We start from the raw sequence: 26,268 nt of genomic DNA, 5'->3' as shown, positions 1-26,268 counted from the left end.
CGGGTCTGGTCGGGGAGCGGCAGCACTGTAATCGCATTCGTATATTCCTTTACTGGGTTATTGTTATTGTTTTCTCTTGCTTTTGCTGTTCTGTTAAACTGCTTTTATCTCAACCCACGAGTTTCTGCCTTATTCCTTCTGATTTTGCCCACAGCTGTGGGAGCTGCGCGAGCGGCCACATGGTTCTTTGTTCCCGGCTGGGGCCAAACCACGACAGCAGTATATGATGAATAATTCCCCATATAGAAATACTCTTGGAGAAAAATTCATTTTTTTCTTTCTTTCCATCTGCCTTCTTGCTTTCAGCAGTTTGGCTAGCTTTAAAAAATGAGAAAAAATGAAAAGAGAGGACAAATTAACTAAATTTAAGCTATATATAGTTTCTCCCTGTCAAGAGCATCAAATGTTCACTGTATCTTAATGTCCAAGAACAAAAGGACATCCAATGAAGCTGGCTGGCAGCAAAAGAAGTAAATAAATGGTTCTTTACAAACTGGCACAGAAACTGGATGCTGAAAGCTTGCATTCATCAGTGGCAGTATGGACAAGTTCATGGAATGTAAATTCACCAAGGTCTGTATGAGGTAAAGATCCCACTTCTGGTGTCAGAAAGCCCCAAACCACAACTGTTGGGGATTCAGAGTATTTTTGGAAAGTAATATTGTATACTTGCTCTGTTGTGGGTCAGAGGGATCTTTGATCAGTCTTTGTATTTATGTCTTTGCTTTTATGCAGGTAGAATCTCTGTCCAGTCAGTTGTAAGTGTTGTTCTCTGCTTTTAGCTAAGATGCAACTTCAGAGAAGTTCCTGTGCGGGACCAGACATAATCTGTGCCACAGAATCTTTGAGGGTTTTGGACACTAAAAATCATCTCCACTGAGCACATGCAAAATGAGACTTACAACTTGGCCATATGTGAGCACACTTTCAGAGTAAAGAAGCACCATCGTGACATAAAAACTACTGAAGAAATTTCAAGCTGCAAAAGTAAAGAAAAGCAACAGCTTTTTACAGAAAAGATCGCAAGGTTTGAATGTTTCTAAATACTCAAACCAACGTTTTCTTAGAAATGAACAATGAACAAAAAGTTTTGTTTGAATTTTTTTAAGGCAAAATTAAAACTGAGTCTGATTCAGACACCCAGTGAAGAAAATTAGAGGTCAAGTGCTTGAACTCTGCTGAAGATATTCATAGCTGAAAACAGGCGATTTTCATGCAAAGTCTCACATGGTTTTAACAGCTCACAGCTCAACCACACAGAGGTTTGCACATACACAACCACTGTGCAAGACAAAACACTATAAGAAGCAGAAAGTCGCCACTATCCAAAACATTACTTCAACCATATTCAGAATATATAAAAAATGCACAAAACTTAAAATACCTCACATTTATAGATGTAATACCAGGTTATCATGCTTATCTTCAATTCTCCCTCATACTTAGCAATTTAGGTTTATGATCAGTTTTCTTCTAGGAAAACACATCTTGTATTTCAGGTTTTCAGAGTTAGTAAGAAACCCAAACTAACAAAAAATAGTTGAGGGCCACATCTCGAAGTCAATGTCCCCAAAACTACAACCAAAGATAAGTGAGTAAATAGAGATGGAGAGGCCAAAGCATCTGAAGTTCAACACCTTATGAAGAGTGAAGCAGCTTTTTTTGGTATCATGGGCCATGTTCTTTATTCTCTGCCCAAAGACAGTGAAAGGAGTGAAAAAGACTCAAACTGAACATACAGGTGAGAAAAAGATGGGGAAGAACTACAAGGTGATACACCGTTGTCAGAGCTAAGCACTTTCTAGACTGGGGTAAATGCCTGTCCATTTCAAGCCAAAGTCAGACGATCTAGTCTAAATCCTCACTCGAGTTTGCATCAAGCATGTTCATTGGCAAAACAGCTGACTCAATCTGCCAGGTTTCTGCCATCTGCAGGGGACATTCCCCTTTCACCCTTACTCCTCCTATTTCTCCCAGTCTCAGTTTCTACCCTTTTCAAGTGCCAGTGCCAGCGCTTCACTGATCCCACAGACAAACAGTCACCTTCCATCTTCTGGGATGAGAATGGCACTTCAGGTTTAGTGCTCTGCTGAATCAGGTGAAAAAGTGTTATGTGCACAATGTAAACAAACTCCAAAAATTGTTTCCATAGACCTTCTTATAATAATATTAAATGGTAATTTTAACAAGACTGAGCAAGAAACCAGATTGATTTTAATACTGTTCTATGTTTTAAAATAAAAGCCACTATGTACAAAAATATTTATCAGGGGTTCTTTTTTAAAAGCATTTTTTTTCTTGAGTGAAGTGAGTGTACATTTTAAATGTCAGAGAAAAAAAAATTGAAACAGTCCACTGTACATTCCTGGAAATGAACTTCAAAGCACATCTGGTTTACATTTAACTAGTTATGTCACTGGAAACACAATCTAAACCACAGAGTTTGTTGTAAAAATCTCAGCTTTCACAGACTCTGGAGCCTCAGACAACTCCCCCACTCCCCACAGCAAATTGATAAAAAATTTCAATTGAACTATAAATGAAAACAGTGAAGGGTTTTGTTGTTCCTTCACAGTTACTGATGGGAGTTATATTAATTAAAAATATATTGGTGAGTAATAAGCATCAGAGCATTTTCAGAGCACAACACAAAGCTTCTGGTTACAGAAGTGTTTTACAACTAGTGAACTTGAAACTCCCAACCCAATCACACAGTGTTTCTTTGAAAACAGGATTTGGACAGAAAGAGATGAATTTATTCCTCTACTGCCAACCCACTCAACATCAGAAAAAATGTGATACATTTTATAGGTTTTATAGACAGTTTTATGCCAAACCCATCCTGATCAGCTTTTTTACCTGATCAGCTAAATTTAAACATCAATCTATGAGATTCAAGATGAAAATGACAGATCCTTCATTACTTAGGTATATAAGTTAATGCAGATGACAATATTAAGAGAAACTGAAAATCAGATTCTGCTGTACAGAAAATAAAAAATGAGAAGTATTTTAGGGCAATTACTATGTTCAGAAAGGAAATACTCTTACAAATCTGAAGTTTTAGTTAATGATCAGTTGTTTAGGTCTTTTTTTTCCAAAATGAGAAAACAAGATATTTTTTCTTCCATTAACAAAAATTTTCATTATTTTAAACATTACTGCAATGTTCATGCCCAATCACAAGCCCATTGCTCAGAGTTTAGCAGGCATACAGGATTATGAAATACAGCCAAGAGAAGCACAGCCACTGTTACTCTATGCAGGTGGCAAAATATCCTCCTTTTCAGTACCAACCTAAACCTCATGACCACCATGAAAGGGAGACGAGACAGGGACAAATCTACCCTATTTTTTAATCTTTTGGTGTATCAAATAATACTCTTTCATTACTTTTTGCAGGAGCTACAGTACAAATATTGCAAGCATACAGATGCATGTTCTTTTATGAATATCTAAAAAAAAGGTTAAGAAAAGAAAATGAGATTAAATGCATTAATTAAAATCTCATGAAACACAACAAAGAGAAACCCAAGCAGCCTTACTTAATGAGCCTGAATGACCATCTCAGTAATTCTTCTTTCACAACAGAACACATTTTAATCTACATAACAAACTGCTTAAATAAAGTGTGTGTGCATTTTCTACCTCACGCTCAGGTTGGCTCGAGTTGTGAACTATCTCAGCTCCTGTATTACTAGAAGACTGTCAGAGGCACTATAACATGTTAGTTTGAATAAATCATACTGTTTTTTTATTCACATTTTTAGAATTGATTCATAAATTGACAATGTGGGGAATGCACTTAATTGCCTTAGACGAGATCTAAAAGTGGTCACATTCCTTAGAAAAATGTGCTAAGGTGACATTAAGAGGGGACATGTCTGCCATTTGGATTTCTGCTACTATCTTCTCTTCATATACTTTCCTGTAAATTCTATTTTATCTTAACTGCAACTTTTTCCTTTTATACTATGGTTTTGCAGTCAATATCAGCTGGCAATGCTATCTAAAGAAGTCGTGCTCTCCTCTCCTCAATGAACCAAGCAGTAAATTCATTTCCACTCCAGAATGACTCTCCCTCATGCTATTCTCCGCTTACACCCCCCTCACAAAAAAACTTAAGATAAGGGACTCCCAGATTTGTTTCACTCTATCATGATCTCCAAAATTCTTCTAGCACAAGACAAAATATACTGCAATGACGATAATGATGTCAAGAAGACAAAAAAGATGATTTTTTTCCTAAGGCTGTGGTGGCTCAATGCAACCATGAAACCACTTTTTTGTTGTTGTTGTTGTCAAATCCTTATTTTGCACCTTTATATTAATAATACTGTAATTATTACCATTGAAAAATATTTATGTTTTATATTTGAAGATCTAGATACATTTTATTTCAACAATTAGGTGCTTTGCAGTCTTGCACCACGTTCGTCTACCTTTTAGTCAGTGTTATGCTCTGACGTTTCATCAAGCCTTTTCATCTTGGTAACGAACATCTCCCTTTACCATATTATTCCAATTTTTCTGTCTAGAAGATTCCTTAAGACACATGCACGTTAAGGGCACACAGTAAGCTATTTTCACGGCTAGAAATCTTTCAGTGCATGGAAATGAAACGTATAGACAGACCCCGAAAAACAAATTTAATCTGAGTATTATGGATAGATACTAGGCATTGAGACAACTTAGCAGAGAGAGTGCTATAAATCCATGGGGGTATGATATAAGAAAAGCCCTAATCTGAACAAGTGCTACTAATTTGTAACATACAGAGAGAGAAGACATTTTAACTTTTAAAAGTGACCTCTGAAACAAACGTACTAAAAGGAACATAATTTCTTTTGAACAGAAGGGGTGAAGAGGTGAACGATTTGATACTGCCAGAATTTAAACCATTTCATGAGATGTTTTGAATGTAAACACACGTTCACTTTCCAAACAGTTGGAGACATTCAAAACACTATTGCCCCCCTATGTTGCTTGCTTCCACTCCTCTCCTGAAAACTGGCAAAGAGCACAGTGAGTGCTCCTCACCTGCTTCAGTGCAAAGTTAGCCCATTCAGCATATGCAGCTAAGGAAATAGTTTAAGTTAACCTCACTGATCTTACACAGCAACAATGGTTTACAGAGTGCTTCCACTTTCCTTTCTATATGTTTGTTTAGCTGTATGGCAGTAACTTCTGTACTAGTTAAAAATTGAAACAAAAGCTAATGCTTCTATTTTGACTTTTTTGCACAGCCTTGCTTAATTTTTTTTATAATAAAAACTACTCATTAGTTTCTGCTATGTAACTTTTTCATTAATCTAACACCTGTGTTCATATAAGAAGCAACTTTGATTATACTGTAAAAATAAAGGACAATTTTAGTATCGTCAGGCAGTAATATCCAGATCTTGGAATTCAAACATCACATAAAGTATCACAAATACCAGAATTTGATCTAGAATTAACTGCCACCACACTGAAGGGAGAAAAGAAAGAAGAGACTCTGTGATCAAAACAGACACACTTCCCTAAATGATAGAATAGGTGTCCCTGCTACATGATCAAAGGCAAGTGTATATTCCCCTTTATTCCAGCTTACAAATGTTTTATCTAAGGAAACATAAATATTTTCATATAAAAATGAACTGATTGCTTTGAAAGAAATTCAATGACAAGACCCAACGCACTGAAAAATACTGCAGAGAAATTACAAGAGGAATGCAACGATTAATGCAGTATCTTAGTTCTGTCTTTTCCTCTGGTACTTGTCACCACTCTGAATCTTTTGTGATCGTTTAGCTTTACTGTTATATAATAAGCAATAAAATTAACACAACTTTCCAATTTTTCACCTTCACACGTGTCTGTCTCAGTGCTGAACACATAACCCTTTGGACAACTGCAGCTGTAACTTCCAGGGGTGTTTCGACAGAGTCCGTTATCACACAGCAGTCCATTCACTGAACATTCATCAATGTCTGCAAAAATATGAGTTAGAAAAACCAATGAGTGCAAATGCCATGAGAGGCCTTCACCTCCACAAGTAGCCCCTGTTGCTTTCTACTGCAAGAACTAGGTTGCCGGATATGCAGTTTTCTACATCAGTGACTGAGCAAGGAAAAATGCCAATTCTTAGTTTCAAAAGTCTAATTCACTTTCAGATCCTTATTACTAAACATTATGTTCTGCTTTTGAAGTTTTTCATTAGCAGGCTCTAAAAATAGTTTATGATTTGTCTTAAAGTAATAATGATGTTATCCTGTAATGACCTTGGAATCTTTGTCAATTGTATGACTATATCACCATGACAACTTCACAAAGTTGCTTTGCTTCACTATTTGCTTTGAAAAAGCATTTTTTTTTTCCAAACACACAAATAACAGTGTGTTAGATTACTGTTTCAATCTTATTTTATGGGCAAAAATTGATTTTGTTATCCATGAAGTAAATATGTACATTAAGATCGAAATTGTACAGATCATGTATGGCAGACATCTCAAGAGTATATATATGTACCTCCCCTCCAGAGGTATACTGTATTAAACCCCCCCCCTATGACTAAGACTAGGATATCAAGCACGGTGAATAGGAAAAAACCCATACATTAACATCACTCCCAGAACTCCTCTTATATTAACTGCAAATAATGGTAACAAAAAGCAACCAATCTTCCTCATTGCCCTATTGCTTATTTTGAAAAAGAAAAAAAAAAATTAAAGCTACTTTCCTTTAATGCCCATCACATGTCACAAATACTTAGGCTTATGGAATAATACTGACAGGGTAAGGCATGACAAACCTGACACTTTATCCTGATTCGGGGTGTCTCCTATATTTTGACTGCTTGATTTCTCAAACTTAACACTGCAACTGAAATCCTACATTGACTAGATTTTTTAGAGTGTTTAAGTTTAAAAGTAAAGAAGAAAAACAAGAATGCAATATAATTACGATTTGGAGGCTTCTGGTTTCCCAACTACATTAGATTTTGCAAGCTATGCTTATAAATTCCTTTAGGAATCAGACAATGAAGTCTAAATTTCCCCAGACGAAGAATCAGAGATTTATGTTTGGCAGCTGTAAAGAAGCTCTTCTAAACTAACCTGTCCTTTATGTAATCTCATTTGATTTTAACTAAGTAAAGGAGGATGGATTTGGAATTTGACATTTTCAAGAACAACAGACTTTAATTTTGAGCTTGTTGTCATACAATCATTTAACCCAAACTAGCAGTGTTATGAAGTACTATTTCCTTACAATCTCACAGAATAATTTCAGATTTGGACTGTAATCTCTTGTGATATGCACCGTAAAAACACAGAACAACATAGCTCATACTCTAAAAACACTTAAAACTGACAAAAATACTGTCTGCTGTATTGATGACCAATTGATGACCATTTTTATTTCCTGGCTGCTCATAATCTGTACCATTAATTAAAATACATCAACCCTTTATTTGAGCATTCATAATTCACTTATTTTGTGCAAAAAATATCATATCTAAGAATAAATGTACTCTCAGTCAGTATGCTGCGTTTTTATTTAAAAAATTAAACTGACATATACCTAGACTGGCACTTACATAATCCTGAGTAACTAGATAAATAAAATCCAGTCCCATAAAATCCATTTGGAAAAGGAATATTATGTGAAGTATTTTAAAAAAACACCAACAGTTTTCTGCAGCAGTGCCTTGCCTGCCAAAAGGTCATATTTAGGGCCTTTAGAAAGTAACTAACTGTAAAATTCCTTAAGTCAAGCAGATGAAAAGAAACACTTTTATTACTTTGTGTTTGCTTTGCATCACTAGGTAGGAATGTTTGGTATTAAAATTTTACCAGTTATATAGTCCAGGTTTTCCCTACCAAAAATGGTGGGGTTTTTCTGACCACAAATATCAGCGATAGGTCAGTAAACCTGTAAGTGTAGACAGCAGTAATTCCCCAAAATAAACACATCAGATGATAGTAGGACGATACTAAAGGCTTTCTAATGGTTTCAGATAGATTTCCATTAGCTTTTAATACAAACAAACTTCAGTTTTCTGTTTAAAATTACAGGATGATAACAGGAGTATAAGCAGTATTATTGTACAACGTACCTGTGGTATAATACACTTTTTTAGATTTAAGAATTCCCAAAAGAAAAAAAAAACACTGAATTTCATGTATGACCATGAATAATAAAATGAGAGGGAAACATGTAACATAGGTATCTTATGTTGGGTATTCCTAAACACTTGCAGAAAATGTATCTAGACACTCCAACAACTGTCTGGTATAAACCTAAACCAAATTACAGATGACAATTAAAAGTTTCTGAAGTGAATCATTCCTGTATACTGGTGACCTGAAATTCTGAAGAATAAAAGAACAGCTGTTACACTTGAGCCCACTGTTCAGACATGACTTCTGAAATCCTAAGAGTGGGTCATTGCTTCCTTCATGAGCTGAAGCTTTCAGAAATTAGAGGACTAAGTGTGTAGCAACCTGTTCTGCTGTACTTGTTTAACTCTGGGACATCATGAGTTGTTGCATACTGAGGAGATACTGTATACAATCTACCAATTAACATTCATTATGATAATGATAGCCATCTGTTACATTTTATTATGAAAGTCGTGACCTTCAGCTCTTGACAAATTATCATCCAGCCTTGAAAGGGAGACATATTAGGTGGTTTTTACAAATGTTATACATTAAAATATAACATAAACTGATCCATGCTTTTAAGAAAATTAATTCCTAACCTGCAATAATATCTCCTGCTTACACTTACCAAACAATAATATCCCCCGCCAAATGACAGAAAAAGACACCAGTAAGAATATAAGCTATACAGCAACTGAGAAAAGCAGTTTCATTAGACATTTTTTGCATTTTCATTGTAACTTTAAGACATAGATGTCTTGCAATCTAAATTCTGTCAATTCAAATTAGCATCAATATAGTGATGAACTCTTCAATAATAATAAAAGAATTGAGCAACTTACCCACACAATTTCTTCCAGAAGGATCAGGCTCATAGCCACTGTTACAGTTACAACGATAGCTGCCACGTAAGTTTTCACAAATTCCATTGGAGCAAATATCAGGATCCAATGCACACTCATTAATATCTGTATTAACACAACACAGAAGATAACCAGATACCGAAAGATATGAAAAATCTGATCCTGTGGTAGATGTGGACAACATCCGACTCGCTGGATGTTGAGCCTGTCATTCAGAGCAATGGTATAGCAAGGGTGCAGCCAGAAGGCTGAAAGAAGTGATTATTCCCATTTGACACTAGTGATGCCAAACCTGGAATAGTGTCCAGTTTTGGGCTACTTCATGAAGTTCACATGGGCCCACTCCTCAAGCCTGTCAAGGTCCCTCTGGATGGTATCTCTTGCCTCTAGCCAATCAACTGTACCACTCAGCTTGATGTTATCTGCAAACTTGCTGAGGGTGCACTCAATCCCACTACCTCTGTCATCGATGAAGACATTAAACAGTATTGGTCCCAGTATGGACCCTTGAGGGACACCACTTGTTACTGGTTTACTCTTGGACATTGAGTCATTGACTGTAACTCACTGTGCATCACCATCTAGCCAATTCCTTATCTATCTTAACAGTCCATCCATCAAAACAATCTATCTCCAATTTAGTGGAGACAGAAGAATGTTGTGGGGGATCATATCAAAGATCTTATAGAAGGTAGATGATATCAGTACCTCTTCCCTTGTCCACTGGTGCAATCACACCATCATAGAAGGCCACTAGATTAGTCAGGCACAATTTGCCCTTGGTGAAGCCATGTTGGCTGTCTCTAATCACCTCTGTGTTCCATGTTTTGACATAACTTCCTGGAGGATTTGCTCCATGATCTTACCATGCACCAAGGTGAGGCTGACTGGCCAGTAATTCCCAGGGTCCTCCTTTTTAGCCTTTTTTAAAAATAGGTATGATATTCCCTTTTCTGCACTCACTGGGGACTTTGCTGGAGAGTGGCTTAGCAGCTACATCTGCCCATTCCCTCAGGACCCTGGGATGCATTTCATCAGGTCCCATGGACTTGTGTATGTTCAGGTTCCTCGGGTGGTCCTGAATCTGATCTTCTGCTATGATGAGAGGAATTTTGTTCCCTGAGTCCCTGCCTTGATACTCAGAGACTTGAGAGATATGGCAAGAATGATTACGAGTGAAAACTCAGGCAAAAATTGTCGAGTACCTCAGCCTTCCCCATGTCGGTTGTCATTACTTCTCCTGTCTTACTGTATTTGTTTGTCTGTGTACATTTTCTTGTAATCTTCCTTTACTGACCAATGTACCTGTAGAAGCCTATCATATTCGCATTTCTTGCCAAACTCAGCTCCAACTGTGCCCTAGCTTTCCTGGTCCCATGCCTACACATCTCGGCAGCATCCCTGTATTCTTCCCAAAATACATGTACCTGGTTCCACTGCCTACACATTTCCTTCTTACGCTTTAGTTTGACCAGGAGGTCCTTACTCAGCCATTCTGGTCACCTGCCTTCCTTGCCTAATTTCTTACATGTGGGAATCGAGAGCGCCTGTGATCTAATTAAAACATCCTTAAAGTGCTGCCAGCTCTGTTCTGCTCCTTTATCCCTAGGGGCAGTTTCCCAGGGAGTCCCATCCACTAATTCCTTAAACAACTGAGAGTTTGGTCTCCTAAAATTCAGGGTCCTGGCTTTACTCTTCACCTGGCCCGTATTCCTCAAGATCATGAGTTCCACCAAGGCATGATCACTGCAGCCCAGGCTGCCATCAGGCTTGACCTGCCATTTAATTAGTTCATATGTGTTGGTAAGCAACAAGTCCAGTAACGCTTCTCCTCTGGTTTGGCTGTCTGTCACCTGCATTAAGGAATTAACCTCAGTGCACTCCAAGAGTGTCCTGGACTAGGTACAGCTTGCTATGCTGCTTTTCCAGCAGATGTCAGGGTGAATGAAGTCCCCTAGCAAGACCAGTGCCTGATGTATGAGAAGAGGCTGAGGGAACTGAACTTGTTTAGCCAGCAAGAGGGAAGATGAGAGGGTCATTTAATAGCAGTTCTCTGATCTTAATAGATGGTTACAGAGAAGACGGGGCCAGACTCTCCTTTAAGGTACACAATAACAGGGCAAGAGACAACCATTAGAAGTTACAACACGGGAATTTTTAACTGAACACCAGGAAAACAATTCTTCCCCATGAGACTGGTTAACCACTACAGCAAGCTGCCCAGAAAGGCTATGGGAACTCCATCCTTGGAGATTTTCCAAAATCCACTGGGCAAGGCCTCGAGAAACCTGATTCTCTGTTACCTCTGCTCTGAGCAGAAGGTTACGTTGGATGACCTCCAGATATCCTTGCTAACCTAAATCAACAAGGAAATATGTGTTTGTAAGAATACCTTGATGCAAAACATCTAGCCTGTGCTCTTAATGCCTGTGGTTTAAGGATCTAGGTAAGAAGTTATAAATTATTAGGTGACACAAATACTTTTCCTAATGTAAGACTAATGCATAGGTCAATACCACAGCATACTCAGTCTTATAGAAATTAGAGCACTTGTTGGAAATTTAAAATTTTTCTCAGATCGACACAACAGAATGATGAATGAGATTTATTCCTTGAATTTACAGTCCCATATAGAATTTCTGCTGTAGTTGGAAAATTCCAAAATATTCATATGAACTATAAGAACAGGAATGGGCTAGTTTTAGTATTTTTTGCCTCTAAGGAAAAGAGGGTTTTTCAATATTAAGCTATTTCTTCCCATACGGTAAGCCCATTACTTTAAATAGTTCCCTTTCCAAACCCTGGAAAGAACAGTAGGGGTGCTGGCCTAGCTATGACTTCATAAAAAGCTTGTTTTATACTTCTACTGCTCAACTTTTTATAAAAGACATTTCCTCTTTAACTATAGTGCAGTTTAGATCATGATTTACATATACTCAGGTATGCATTTGGAAAAATCATACTATCCCTTCAAAGCTATAAGACATGAACATTACATAAGAAAATACGAATTCGTGTAATATTTCAGCTTTATGTTTTCTTTTGAGTAAAAAACAATATTCTTTAGTTTACTGATCTTGTTTGTATCTTGGGGACAAGCCACACAATTTCATAATTCTGTCTCTCCTTATCAAATTAATGATTTCAGAAGGTCCAGCTCTTCTTGTTACTTTTTACATTGAACCAGACCACAAAACCTCTGTCCTCACCTGTGTACAGATTTCTCTCACATGAAGACATGAAGGTTTTGTGCTCGTTAATCACGAGCTGAATGAGAAGAGTAGGGATGTGGTGATGGACTACAGTCTAATTAAAAAGCTATGTATCAACTAAAAGTCAAATAAAATCCCTATGACAAGGGCTTCCCTGATAAAGTGCACTAATAATGAGAATACACAAGGAACACAACAGAATTTTTATTAGGGATTGAATGTGGGATCAGTCCTCCTCTCCTTTAGGATATGGAATTGGCAAACAAAGTCCCTTGGTATAAGCAGAGGTAGAACTGGCAGCAAGAAAATTGTCTGCATGGTCGCTGCACAAGAGGTACAGAAAATACTAGGGTTTTCTTTAGAAACCTAAACAAAGAGTGATTTTAGTTAAGGCATGAACCCCCAAGAGATTATAGTCTTTATCATTCAGTTGGTATAGACCACAATTAGTTTTATGTTTTTAGTGAGAATTTGTATTTTCCATGTATTCAAGAGAACATATAACATCCCTACCAGACTACATGAAAATTGTAAGGATAGGATGATGTTTGTACAACAATATTATGGTGCACTGCTAATATTTCTCCATGAGATTTAGAGACTCTTTAAATGGACCTTACATAATTCACTGAAAAGTGAGAGAATTTACAAATGCTATGGATTTCAAATTACTTGTAAGTTTGGCAATATGTTAAGCAATGAGCTCATAGAGAAGAAAAAACTATGCATATAGACTTACAGTACTGAACAGAAACAGAATTTCTTTTATTATAGTACTATTTTTAAAAGTTATGTAGGCTGTTACTAAGTATAATGATCAGAGGGATAAAAGCTCTATAAATTAAATGCCTGGAAATACTAAATGTACAGTATCTGCTTTAATTTGGCTGCAACTTTACTAACTCATCAGGGAACTATCTAGCAATAAATCATAATACTGTGTTCCACCATTCCTTCTTCAACCCACTCTATTTATTTGGCAGCTGCAGCACGCATCGCCCCTACTTCAGGCCTGGCTCAGCTATTATTTTTAAAATCTTTCTCTCTGTGGTGCTAGAAAAAGGAGCTAGAGCTTTACAGATCCCAGTACTAAATGCAAATGTTCACTTCCAGGACTTTTTAAGGACAATCTTTTTAGCAAGCTTCCTTCCAACTCTAACTCACCAGAGAAATGATGCCTCCATGGAAACAGTCCATGAAGTGAACACTGGATCTGAAGTGAAAAACACCTCTATTACTATCCCAGCTGACTGAAAATCAACTTCAAATGCAAGTGGCTCCTGTCACTCCCCAAATGAGGGAGAACTGTCTGATGTCTATTCTAAAAAAATAAATTATAAGTCAAACTTTTAATATCAATTACTTTTTTTTCTTGTCAGGGTCAAGCAAAATCCAATGTCATAGAGAATTAATTCTGGCCTTTTCTTTACACAACATTTAATTATTGTACTTTGATAATGAAAATACTAACATCAACATATTAACATTGAGGCAAAATGCTCCACTCTAGTATGTTAAAGAAAAATATAATTCTAAGTATATATTTTTTTTTAACCTTGAATCGTATACATTAAAGAAAATGTGCAACATACCTCGTCCATCCACAGTAATACCTATACCACTGCTACATAGGCCATGGAATTCAGCTACTCAATTGAAGCAAGAGACGTTGGGGGAAAAAAGAAAATGTTATTTCCAGTGTTTCACCTTCTTTAATCCTAAACAAAAGCCACCTGGTCCTTCTCAAAATAATTTTTCTACAATGTAACTAATAAAATGCCAATGCTCACACGAAATAACTACTTATAGATAATATAGCTAAATGTGTCAAATAGCACTCCACCCTGAAATTTTACATATATACAAAACCGAAATTTGATAACAAGAATTAAACACTCAAGTGATTTCATTATAGTCTTGACAGTACTGTCTCCTTAAGTTGCTGCTTTCAACCACAATGCCAGTTTTACTTGATTTCTTTTAATTAGTTTTCTGCTCAGAAAATGACACTGCATGGAAATACTGTCCAAGATACAACATCTCAGTTCTATAGTCAAGAGATTTTTTTTTAATCAATCCCCAGGTTCATTTTGAGAATTGATTTTTTTAAAATGAAATACAGATTTCTAAAATTAATATGGGCTGCTCTTTCAAACTGGATTGATTTGACTAAGAAATTTACAGATTCATCAGGGAACTCTGCTTATTCTCTTTAAAGTATTATTACTTATAGCCAACACTGAATTCCAGGACCCAGCTTCATCCATAGCATACTCATGTCCTTCATCTTTAATTTTGTCACATTTTGGCCAGCTCTGGAACTAGCTTCAGCTCAAACATTACAGTGCATAAAAACACAAATACTAAAAATATGAGGAAGTTCTTCTTTAAAGGAGAAATCATTTCCAGAATCAGTGTAAAATTCCACTAAGTACCTTATTCACTTCTCTTTAAGGCATGAAATAAATGAACAACCTGATCTGAGCAAGACTTTTTTAAGTCTGTATGTTCAGTTTAGTATTCAAAGAAACACAAAACTTTACCTGAATTTTTAGCAGGGCAGGGGTGACATGGCTCTCCAAAACCATAGTCAGGATTGGCACAACAACATTCAGACTTTGTCACAGCACCAGGGAAAGGACGGACGCACGCTCCTTTTTTGATGCCTCCATAGCATGTGCTACGCATATGAGTATCTAAGAAAGAGCGAGCAAAGAAATTATTTCTTAGGCTGAGAGTGAAATGTATGTGTACTATCTCAGTGGGAGCTTAAAAAAAAAGTTTTGTTCAACAAAATGGTTACATTGGCTACATCTGCACTGCTCTGCGACAACAACCCTGATGGTATCAAGGCCAATTTGCACAATAGTTAGCTCCCAGAGTTCTCTCCACTACTTTAAAACCACCTAAAGTAGCATATTGTGGGCAATTTTAAAAGCATTCCATAGGACCCATCAAAGATGACCCACACACCAGAGCAGCTTTGTAAATCCGTCAACACGTATCTCAATAAGAAACAGAGAATGGCTTGAGTCAGCATGTGGTGACTAATTCTTCCCTTTGAGAAGTACTACAATCATAACATGGACACACAGACCTCTTATTTGCTTCCAAAATGGTTCCTCATGTAGGATAACTCACCAGCAGCCCAGGGCTGGTCGTATGGGAAGCTACCTATTTCCGAAAGGATCACAGCTGCCTACTGTATTTACAAATTCTCAACAGAAATGCAATTTCAGCAGACTGTTCAGACCAGCATTTACATGACTTGGCTATCTTAACAGGTTTATAGGTAAACTGGCACCAGTGCTGGATTAGGGTTAGGATATCAAAGAGGTCCCAATACCTAGGTAGCAACAGCAATTTAGCGATTCTTATACACAACTAGATAGTGGGAAAAGCAGCACTGCTCCCTCCAGCATAAGCAATTTCTGGAAGTTTGTGATTGAAAAGCCACTATGGAAATTATAGTGCTATCCCCAGGGAGAAGGCTGGAAATGATGGGTAGGACAAACTGACACTTATTACACAAAGAAAACAGAAAGGTCTCCAACCTCAAAAATCATGCCACAAAAGACAGCAGAATTACACAGGAAAGTCACACACAGCTGTAGGGCTCACTTTGTGTGTACTGCCAAACTTGTAGCTGATTTAGTCATATAAATCAATGTAAGTGACTTGACGCATAAGATGTAGTAAGATGCTTCTTCCAAAGCAGGCCTTCAGCCCTACCTTTGCAGGTATAACCATCTCCTACACTTCCCAAGAACAATGAGACTGTCTCTTAGACAGCTTTTTATGTGTTTTGTTTTGGGTTTTGTTGTTTTAGTTTTTTTCGTGATTCCAGGGTTAGATGGCTTTTGCATATTTGCTTATAGTGTAATATGGGACATCTAAGAAGCATGTGAGTGGACAATCCAGCTAAATGTGTGGTTGAGAACTGCAGGATACAGATGGAGTAAATAGCCTTTAGTTTTGACTCCTATACTTCTACAGACACTTGTTGGAGCTACAGAAATACTCCGTTTCAGGCACCTTTATGGACCAGGCCAAAACATGGCTTTAATTTATGCCCCTTGTTAATCTCCCAGTAAAACTACCATACATTGTGGCCTGGATACGAGCCTGGGTGCGCTCAGAAACTGAGTAGGGTCTGAGGGAATTCAGTTACCTACTTAAAAGATGACCACAAAACAACACAGAAAAGTTGCATGAAAAATCTTACAGTGCATGTTGAATATCTCGTGCCAATCCGAGTAAGAACTGGCAACTCCTGTGTTCTGCCTGCTCTTTCAGTGTTGTAAGCTGGCTCCTATGAAACAGGATTGCCTGTACATAAATGTTTTCCCTCGCTTTTGGTATCCCATGGAACAGATAGTTCTAGAGCACAGTTAAACGTGGCCCAGATTTCAGGGCTTATTCCTTGCCAAGAGCCTAGGTGAAGCCAGTACAATTTGCTTGCACTTGACGAAGGAAAAGATTATGCTTGACAACAATCAAGAAATTTTGCACAAGAAATGTCTGTTCATGTACTCTGCAAAATAATTAGGTGCATCACATCCTTTCCCTCCACCTCTTAGCAAATCCAGCTGCCATTCTGCCACGGTCTGCCATGAATAAAGGGGCTTTGATCATTGCCCTGTCACAGAAGGGAACACTTCCCCCTAGTTATGTGTCTGGCAGAGAATGGAGAAGCAATTCAAGGGAAGGAAATAGCACCAAGGGGAACTGCAGGGGGAGAAAAGATTGGAAAGTGTGAAAGAAATTCTCCATGGGAAGGTCTTCAACGATGTGAAGTGTGGGAAGCAGCTGGAAGAAGCTGCACATGCACTGAGCAACTGCTCTGCATAAGAAGAGAGCAACTGCTTTTCCACATAAACCAAAGTTTTTATAGAAGAAGACAGGGAATTTGGGGAGGATTGCCTCACTAGTTATAGGAAAACAGTCTTATCTACGCAGCCAGTGATTCACAAAGCTTGTGCAAGATGAAGAACCAAAACAGCAATCGTATGACAGGAAGAATGTCCTCTCTGGCCTGTGCTTCCCGTGGCTGATAGCAAGGAGGAGAAAGACAGGCACTGCTTTGTCCATGGCTTAGTTGTTGTAGACACCTGACCACGCTCAGGTTCCCTATGTCATGACAGTTCTGAGCCCGCACCTCACTGCGAAATCTGTGCTGCTCCCCATGTACAGTTCGATAAGCCTTTGGCTACTAATTTTGGAACACTGGAGAACTTATTTTATGCCCTGGATCAGAGTTTAGCACTGGTGCTGCTGTAACTGTGTACCTGTTTATGGGAAACTCCACTGTTTCCCAGCGAACAGCATTTCTAGACTCATAAATTTTGTGGTGTATCACTTCTGCAGGTGTTATCAACACCATACTCGTGGTCAAGGTCAGGTGGACTAGTGGTTGACCTATTCTCAGTGAATGTCACTGCACCCATCCAGGTGCCTTAGAAGGTCAAATCATGCACCTTGAGGTACGGTTCTGCAAAATAACCAGGGTAAAATAAAACTTAGCTATTTTGTCCTGGGTGGCTATAGCTTTGGGTACAGATGTGAACCGCAGACTAGACTACAATCAAAAGTGTCTCAGCAGAGAACAAAAAACATTGCGCAAAGCTATAGCCATAGCTCAGCACAAGTTCTGAGGTGATATACAAACACACAACACCCAGAGCCAGCTGAGGTAACTGAGCATGAAGCTGCAGTTAGAAGTATAGCCAAACCTGAAATGCTTGCAAATACTAGTTTGGATCTGAGCATTTATCTAACTGTTCCTTTTCCAAGCATTTGTTCCCTCTTGCTGTACTTTTTCATCCAAACTTGTTACCATTTTGTGATTGACTGCCATACTTATTAATACTAAACAAAAAAGCAATTTATTCTATGAATATTCCCACCAGAATCAATGGCACTATTTAGAAATAAAATACAGCTCAAAGTGAGATAATTGGACTGTAGGCTCTTCAATTTTATATTTTTGCTAATTGCCTAGCACATTTGTGGGAATACTGTTAAAAGGAATCCCCACGTAACTTACTAACTGTCAGACTACAAATGCTCTTCTAGCAGCCAGAATGTCTGAAAAGTATCATTTAACTCATGTAATACATGAGACAGAGAATTCCTGTAGTTAACACAGCATGTGTATATATATATAAACACACACACACATATACATAAAATTCTGAACAGCAGATTGTATCAGAAATTCTATTCCAAAGGTCATATATGCAGATATCTTTGTTATGTAATATTTGACATTTCCTGTGTGATTTTATGCTTGGAATAATTACGTCATCTTTTTAAGATGAATTTTCCAAATAAATAATGATTTTGCCTTGCAAATTTTGTCATATTAAGGATATCTCCTGTTGAAAATTTAAGCATTTATGGTAAACCTTAAAGCTATGTGACATGTGGAGCTGAACATTTTCAAATAAAAAGTAGTGTTCGCCGCTGATGGCCAACTTGTGAAGTCTTTAGCTGTTAGAACTGCGGTAGTATTAGGTAAATGAAAGCACAAAAAAATGAGCACCACGTTGATTCATTGCAGCTGTATCATGGACAGGGGTAAAGATGAGGCCAACTTGGACCACAAAAAAGGTACTGAACAGCTTGTACTGTGCTGCTGTGCCACTAAGCAGTGAAATTCCTGTATTAAAAACAGTATACCAAGCCTTTTCTCATTGTTTTATCTTTCCATTGCTTTTCTCCAAATGTTTAATAAATCAGAAGAAAACAACTTGGCTACTACAGAAGAGAGCACAAACCTTGCTTTTTTTGGTTCAGTCTTTAGTACAGTTTTGCTTACTAAAAAATGTCATTTATTTAAAACAGCAAATATTTGGGTTCCATCTGAGAGACCGAGAAGGTATTTTGGCTTTTAATTAGCCTATTTTTTAAGTCATTCTGAGGTTTTATCATGCATATTTTAAACAGAAAGGTAACAGAAAGGGCCAACTTGCATAAGCACTTGATAGGAACGCTTGCACTAGATTTCATTTTAAAGAATGATGAACTTCGGCACAATTTAAAATTTTATTTTAAATTAATTGATAATAGTAACACAAAGTATCTCGCTTCCCTTTGGTGCAAGATAACCTCCAAACATTGTGATGAATTCTATCTTTCCTTTATTTGGATACATGCAGATAAGACATAGACAGATAAGACATATAGGCATCCACCAGCAAGAACAGCCATAGCAGTGATTATTACACACGGCTATTGCAAAGCCAGAACAATGGTCTCCTCTCTGCCTTTACTGCCTCATGAACCTGTCAAACATCATGATTTAACCAGCTGGCCTGATCTAATACCAGCTGCAACGGCAGTCCAGTAATAAGCAGCAACTAGCACACAAGGCCATGTACCAAAAGTGAAGCTAATGTGTTGCGATGCTGCCAGAAGTATGCTTTTCACTCAAGGAGGCCCCATTCCAGGAACATGTGCCTCCTGAAGCTTAAAGCCATGCCATGCCTATCCACTAACTGAGCCTTGTGTCACCAATATGCTTAATGATAGATAAATTCATGAGCTAGGAGAGAACAAACTTAGGGGATACAGAACCAACGTTCTGCTATGCAGAAGAAGGGAAAGATGGTATCTCTATCCACAGGTAATCTCCTGTGGATGAAACTGGTTTAAGGAACTTTGCAGTATCGCAGTCCCTAGTGCATGTAGTCCCATCACTCTCAGAAATTTTTGTAAAAAGTATATTCCTCTCCACCCTCTTTATCAGCACTCAGTAGAAAACAAGGGAGTGAATACCTCTTGCCCTCTAACCCTTTTTTATCCTTCATCAGGTTGAAAATGCTCCATTTTTCTGCAGTGAGCTCCCTGGAGCTTTGCCAAAGCTCCTGGTCGAGTTGGGTGAAGAATCTCTTAACTGTCAACCAGTAACATTTGAGGGGATAAGAGGCTGCAGTTCAGATTATATGACAAAATATTCATCAGCTGGCTAGAAAGGGTATGCCTCGAAAACAAAACCAAATGCCAACAGGAGTATATACTCTGTTTAATGTATAGGAATAACAGGTAAACAAGAGGTGGTGCCACTCTGGTTCCACAGAGGAACTTAAGCTTCTTGTCTTTTAACACTTGGTTTATGACATAGCATAATGCAAGATTTCCTTATAACTCTTAATAATGATATTTGAGTTCACAGAAACAAGTCTGTCTAGTTTTCACTCTCTCTCCTGCCAGAGCTTTTTAACACTATGGTACAGAGAGAATAAAATGTTTTCAGATTAGAGAAAGATATGAAAAGGGGAGTGCAAAAATATCGTGTCACAACCAAGATATGTATCTGTTTTAGTGATTTGGAATGCATGATGCGCAACTGAATATAAATATAAATATACATATATATATATATACACACACGCTCATAGATGAACACAAACACATAGCAGAACAAAAGACAAATACTCCAGATTTATCCCAAAACAGATCCTCTGTGGTTTGATATCAACAATATCTAGAAGGATGTCATTTGATGCATTTCTTTAAATTGACAACCTGATAAATCTACTCACTTTTCAATAAAAAAAAATAAATCTCACTTACCTACACACACACGACCATCAACTCCAACAGCCAAGCCAGGTGGACACTCACACCGAAAGGATCCTTCAGTATTTATGCAATGACCATTCATGCAAATTCCTGATGTCTGACATTCATCAATATCTATCAGGAGGCAATATAATTCAACAACTTATTCACTGTTTTTAAGCAGATTACAATTAATATTTTTAGAACTTTACCAAATGACTTTATGATAGCAGATGAATCATCAGCATATCCTTGTTTGTTTCTAATAAAAATTTCATATTGGAATTGCACTAAATAATCAAAATTCCATCTGTGCATCAGAAAAAAAAAAAAAAACACAACAGAAAAACTGTAGGATTAGAGGTACTTCAGACTCTACATTAAGCAAAATTAATGATAAATTTTCCCCGTTGTCCATCCCATGATTCTATAACTTTGCATTAAAGTGCGGTTAAGGAAGCACTAATCACAGAATATCCGCATGATGGTAAATCTTAATTTCAAAGAACTTTTCGGTGGTCATCAATTTCTAAGTCAACAGCCCAGCTGGGTGTGCATTAAGAAAACAACAATTAAAAGAAATGGTTCAAATTCAAATCAGACATATAACAATTTAGATGATTTTGCTCTTACCAGAAATGACTCAATCCCAAATCTACTTCTACCGGAAGCAACAGGTATCTTCCATTAGTTTACTTAAACTGAAGTTAAATCAGAGTCTATTCTTAAAATGTCTAATGTTAGTTTCCAATGACCTCACTTAAAATTTGTGTTTGTAATGCTGTATGGCAAATACAATGTCTTAAGTGTTATGCACTCTGAACTGCCAGAATAAAGATGTGGAAAAACATATTTGTGTGTGTTCATCAATGTAAAATCTTTTAAACCTTTTAAACTCCCCATATTGCTGCTCACTTTACCACTTCATGAAGGACCTGCATATTTTGCTGCATTTACAATTCTCCAAAACTTTTCAAAAGCTAATTTATCATCTCTTTTAGCTTTCACAAGACTACTAAATAATTCAGTTATTTCTTTCTGTAAGTGAAAGACCTATTTCTATTCTAGGCAGCTTAAGAAATCTACTGTAATGTTAGTAAGGTTTAGTATGATATTAAATCCATGCGATGAGAGATTGCCATTCTTGCATGAATGAACGGACCAGAAAAGCAGTTTTCAATCAAGATTGTCATAATGTGTTAGCCCTCAGTTCTACATACCAGTACAGTAACGCCCATTTGGAGCCAGAACAAATCCTGGTTTACAGATGCATTTAAAACTCCCGTCTTCATTTATGCACATTCCATTTAAACACATGTTTGTAGTAGTACACTCATCATGGTCTGCAAAATATTACAAAGAAAACTGCTTTTAGTTCTTCACCTTACACAGTAAAAATAGACAATCAGGACTGATGTGACATATTGCTTCCCCTGAAGATTAAATTCTATTCATAACTTTGATTGAAGAGTTTTCACTCTATAGACAAAGCAGCAATTTTTTTCCTGTTGTGACCAGTTACTCTGTGTGTTTCAGCAGACTATGTACGGAAGAATATCGTGCCTCTTTCTTTCTTACCTGAAAGGATAAAAAGCTTCAATAACCTGACACAATTATGAGCCTGTTGTTTATCTAGGAAGGTTTTTTTGACACAGCATAGTCAAAATTAAAAACAGTAATTTCTTCAGTAGTGATGACAGATGGAGCATTTGCTAAGGAGCTTTACGGAAAAATGTTATTCCTGGCACTGAGTTACCTGGGACTCTTGAGATGAGACACAGCTTCAAAAACAAAAATTACCTCAAGTTTCTTTGAAATCATGCAGTTCCATACAATAACTATTTGAATGCAGGGGCCGTAAGTTCACTTCAGGTCGTACCTTATTTCAAAAAAGGTAATCCTTAATGATCCTTAACTGTAGTATGAAGTACAATTTCTAGTGCTAATGCCTGCCCCATTATTTAAAAGAGTTCTTACCCACACAATTTTTTCCATCTGTAGTCAGTTCAAACCCAGCATTGCAAATACACTGGAAACTTCCATCAGTGTTTACACACCGGCCATTTTTACAAAGAACACCATTCTGGATGCACTCATCTATATCTAAGGCAAAAAAAAAATAATAATAATCTCACAATCAGAGAATTACTGTAAGATAAAACATATATAGTGACAATAATTGCTTTGAAAAATACTGGCATGTTGTTTAGATATTACTTAAGATTTTGTCCAAAGATGGTTAAAAATTTATTCTCATTGCATGACTGATAGGAAAAATACTACTTTACAGACTTGTACAATAAATGCAACAATGCTATATTTTGCAATGTTCAGCAATTATTTTATGAATACTTTTAAAAACCTACTCACACATTCACCTGTGGACATACATAAGTATACACCTGTCGTACTAATAGTCTATTTCCTGATTATTTTGTAGAACTCCCGGCTGGTGAATTCCCTTGCCAAGTGACAGATATTCCAGAATAACGGCTAAACATTAAAAGACAACAACAGAAGAAATGGAATGGTAGCCCAGAACTACAGCTCCAATTAATATAACAACTGTTGGGATTTACAGAAATAACATTGCTAACTATTTTTTGAATTCCAATGGGATCTGACATAAGGGGTCAGAACATCTGCATTGCCAGCAGACGCAAAGCAAATTTTCTTACCGATGCAAGCCTGCTTGGTAGGAGTTCTCTGGAAACCTGCGTGGCACTTGCAGTAATAGGAACCAGGTGTGTTGACACAGTCTCCATTAGAGCATGGGTTTGATGTGCATTCATCAACATCTGTTGGCAGCACAGAGAAGCATTAGTGACTTCACAACATATACAACATTTTTTTCCAAATCTCGAAGTTTTTAAGTGAAAAAGATATTAACTGACAGTCAAATGCTAAATACTAAAACTTGTTCTTGGGCAAAATCGTTATTTTTCTAAGAACACAGACCTGTTCTTAGTCCACCTAGGCAGACATTTTTAAGAAGTGAAATGCTATTACATCATTTATATGCATCTTGAAAGAGAAAAAAAAAAAATATGTGTGAGGATTTTGAGACATGGGATCTGACAATTGCCTAGTGAAAGTGAACACTACTTTATTCAATATAGTTTCCTTTAACTGAATGACCATTCATTCTTCTTTGGAATAAAACCAATACAAATCAAAATTAGCATTTTAAAATCTGAGCATATCATGGCATCTAACTTCCCCTCCATTTTCTTACAAGTTTATTGCAGAAATGTGAGGAGGGGCCACACACCAGCAGGAGGGATTCTTAATGAGACCACAGTCTGTGCACTACATCTCAATTATTTATGCCCCACTGCACCCTTAACTCCAGTCTTTGCACTGGAGTATTGCCAGACTTAATCTAGCCCTTCTCTGTAACATACTTTACTCTCCTTTCCAAAGGTTTTTGGTATTTGGGTGCAACTGCACTTTAACCACCTTAAATCTTAGGTAATCGATTACAAATGAATTTGACACGGTGCTCTGAAAACTTTAACTCCTTTCAAGAACTCTTCCCTTATTTGATCCCCAGTGGTTACCAATGAGTCAGCTGTGTCTTTGGCCTGAGACAGCTATTCCTAGCTCTAAAATAACACTGGTTGTTCCTCCCCATGATGTTCCTCTAAACCCTCCCAGGATCCTTGCCCTCTGTGATCCAGGGAGCACTGCAAGAGCTTCCCTCTCGTCTGGCAGGCAGGACTGCTGGCTCAGTCTCTCCTGCAGCTACCAGAGGATGATCTGGGCAGCTTCTCTCTGCTACAGCTAAATTCACAAGTTACAGACTGAATGAATGGATTCCTTGATGAAATCCCCCTTTCTTCATCAGTCACCTTTGCTAATTTGACTTTTTTTCCCTCCAGTTATGTCCTCCATTTCACTTATAGGTCTGAAATTACTCATCTCTTCATTTAGGTAGGCATTAACATCACAAAGCCAATGCTGATTTGGGGTATCTGGCTGTAAGCTGCCATAGGAAGCTGGGACAAAGTAAAGCCGCTATTGATCAGTTCTTAGTAGTGGCGATTCTCCCATTCATTTTGCAGTGTACGTTACCGGAAATATCAGGAAAAGCTCACGGTAATTTTGCTGATTATTTGTACTCACCCTTTATGAAGTTTAGTTCTAAAACTTAGTTTGTGACATCTTGGAAATAATGGGATGGAATGAAAAATCAAACTTAGAAGAACATCTGTATGTTAAAAAAATGTGTACTTCTAGAAAGTGTTGTGCCATGAGTGACTTGATTCTAAAAAATGGCAAAAGGTTGGTTTTGTTCTAATTTAACCTTAAACAAGCCCATACAATTCACAGGATTTACTGTGTTAATGCACACACAGTTAAAACCAATAGCATCACAGAATCATAGAATCACAGAACGGTTTGGGTTGGAAGGGAGCTTAAAAGGTCATCTAGTCCAACCCCCCTGCAATGGGCAGGGACATCTTCAACTTGATCAGGTTGCTCAGAGCCCCATCCAGCCTGACCTTGAAAGTTTCCAGGGATGAGGCATCTACTACCTCTCTGGGCAACCTGTTCCAGTGTTTCACCACTCTCATTGTAAAAAATTTCTTCCTTCTATCTAGTCTAAATCTTCCCTCTTTTAGTTTAAAGCTATTATAACTTGTCCTATTGCAACAGGCCCTGCTAAAAACTTTGTCCCCATCTTTCCTGTAGGCCTCCTTTAAGTACAGACAGGCTGCTATAAGGTCTGCCGGGAGCCTTCTCTTCTCCAGGGTAGACAACCCCAACTCTCTTAGCCGTCAATATACATATCAAAGAGATCTGGGTTTACCCAAATCTCTGATTTAATGAGCTGGTTTACAGCACTCTTGGTGCCTAGATACAATCAGACCATTTTAGGTAAACAGTTAAATGAATAAAGGCAAATCAAATGGGAGAATCAAATACCTCCTCTCACGCATATTTAGCTCATTCACATTTGCATAGCAGCTGACAGTGCCACTCCAGTAAAACCACAAGAATGAAGAAATAATAAATAAAGAAAAGAGAAATTCAGAGTGTGAAATACAATGAAGAAAATATTAACTGTGTCCTTATACTGGAGTAGATGTCCATGTAATTATACGAGTTTCCTGCTCTCATGCTTCTCTAAGGTACCTGGCTGTTGGGATGCTCTTTCTCATGAGTGCTAGATTGGGTATTTTTTCCTCAGTGCTCAGCTGATACGGGGGTCAAGGAGGATCACACATAATTCCATCAGAACAAAGTCCTCAGCTACCAACAAAATGTCAAACTTTAAATCACATTTTCACATGAATGTTTTGTCAAAAGTCTTAATTCAAATGACTTTAGTACAGGGGAAGACAGGGGGAACTTATAAATACTAGATATGGCACTCATCTATCTTGTTTAGTTTTCCTACAGACAAAGACATTTATGACTGACTTTATTATAGGTTTCAACTTGCTTCATATGTTAAAGAAAACGTGTTCATGCTAG

At 37.5% G+C, this 26,268-nt stretch overlaps 1 protein-coding gene across 2 annotated transcripts in view; it reads right to left on the bottom strand.

The window, feature by feature from the left end:
* Positions 1 to 26,268, bottom strand: part of FBN2 (fibrillin 2) — a 174,784-nt gene that overhangs the window by 76,548 nt on the left and 71,968 nt on the right. For both annotated transcript variants that reach the window (XM_009889702.1, XM_009889703.1), the window contains exons 11-18: positions 23,466 to 23,585; positions 22,765 to 22,890; positions 22,008 to 22,130; positions 20,800 to 20,922; positions 14,766 to 14,918; positions 13,815 to 13,868; positions 8,990 to 9,115; positions 5,847 to 5,972 (exon numbers count right to left, since the gene is read on the bottom strand). In XM_009889702.1, coding sequence (XP_009888004.1) covers positions 5,847 to 5,972; positions 8,990 to 9,115; positions 13,815 to 13,868; positions 14,766 to 14,918; positions 20,800 to 20,922; positions 22,008 to 22,130; positions 22,765 to 22,890; positions 23,466 to 23,585 — 951 coding nt within the window. The remainder of the gene's footprint in view (positions 1 to 5,846; positions 5,973 to 8,989; positions 9,116 to 13,814; positions 13,869 to 14,765; positions 14,919 to 20,799; positions 20,923 to 22,007; positions 22,131 to 22,764; positions 22,891 to 23,465; positions 23,586 to 26,268) is intronic.

This window comes from Charadrius vociferus, unplaced genomic scaffold, assembly GCF_000708025.1.
Source record: "Charadrius vociferus isolate BGI_N301 unplaced genomic scaffold, ASM70802v2 scaffold377, whole genome shotgun sequence".
Lineage (NCBI taxonomy): Eukaryota > Metazoa > Chordata > Aves > Charadriiformes > Charadriidae > Charadrius > Charadrius vociferus.
The sequence above is the reverse complement of the archived record's forward strand: the minus strand, read 5'-3'. Positions and strand labels throughout refer to the sequence as shown.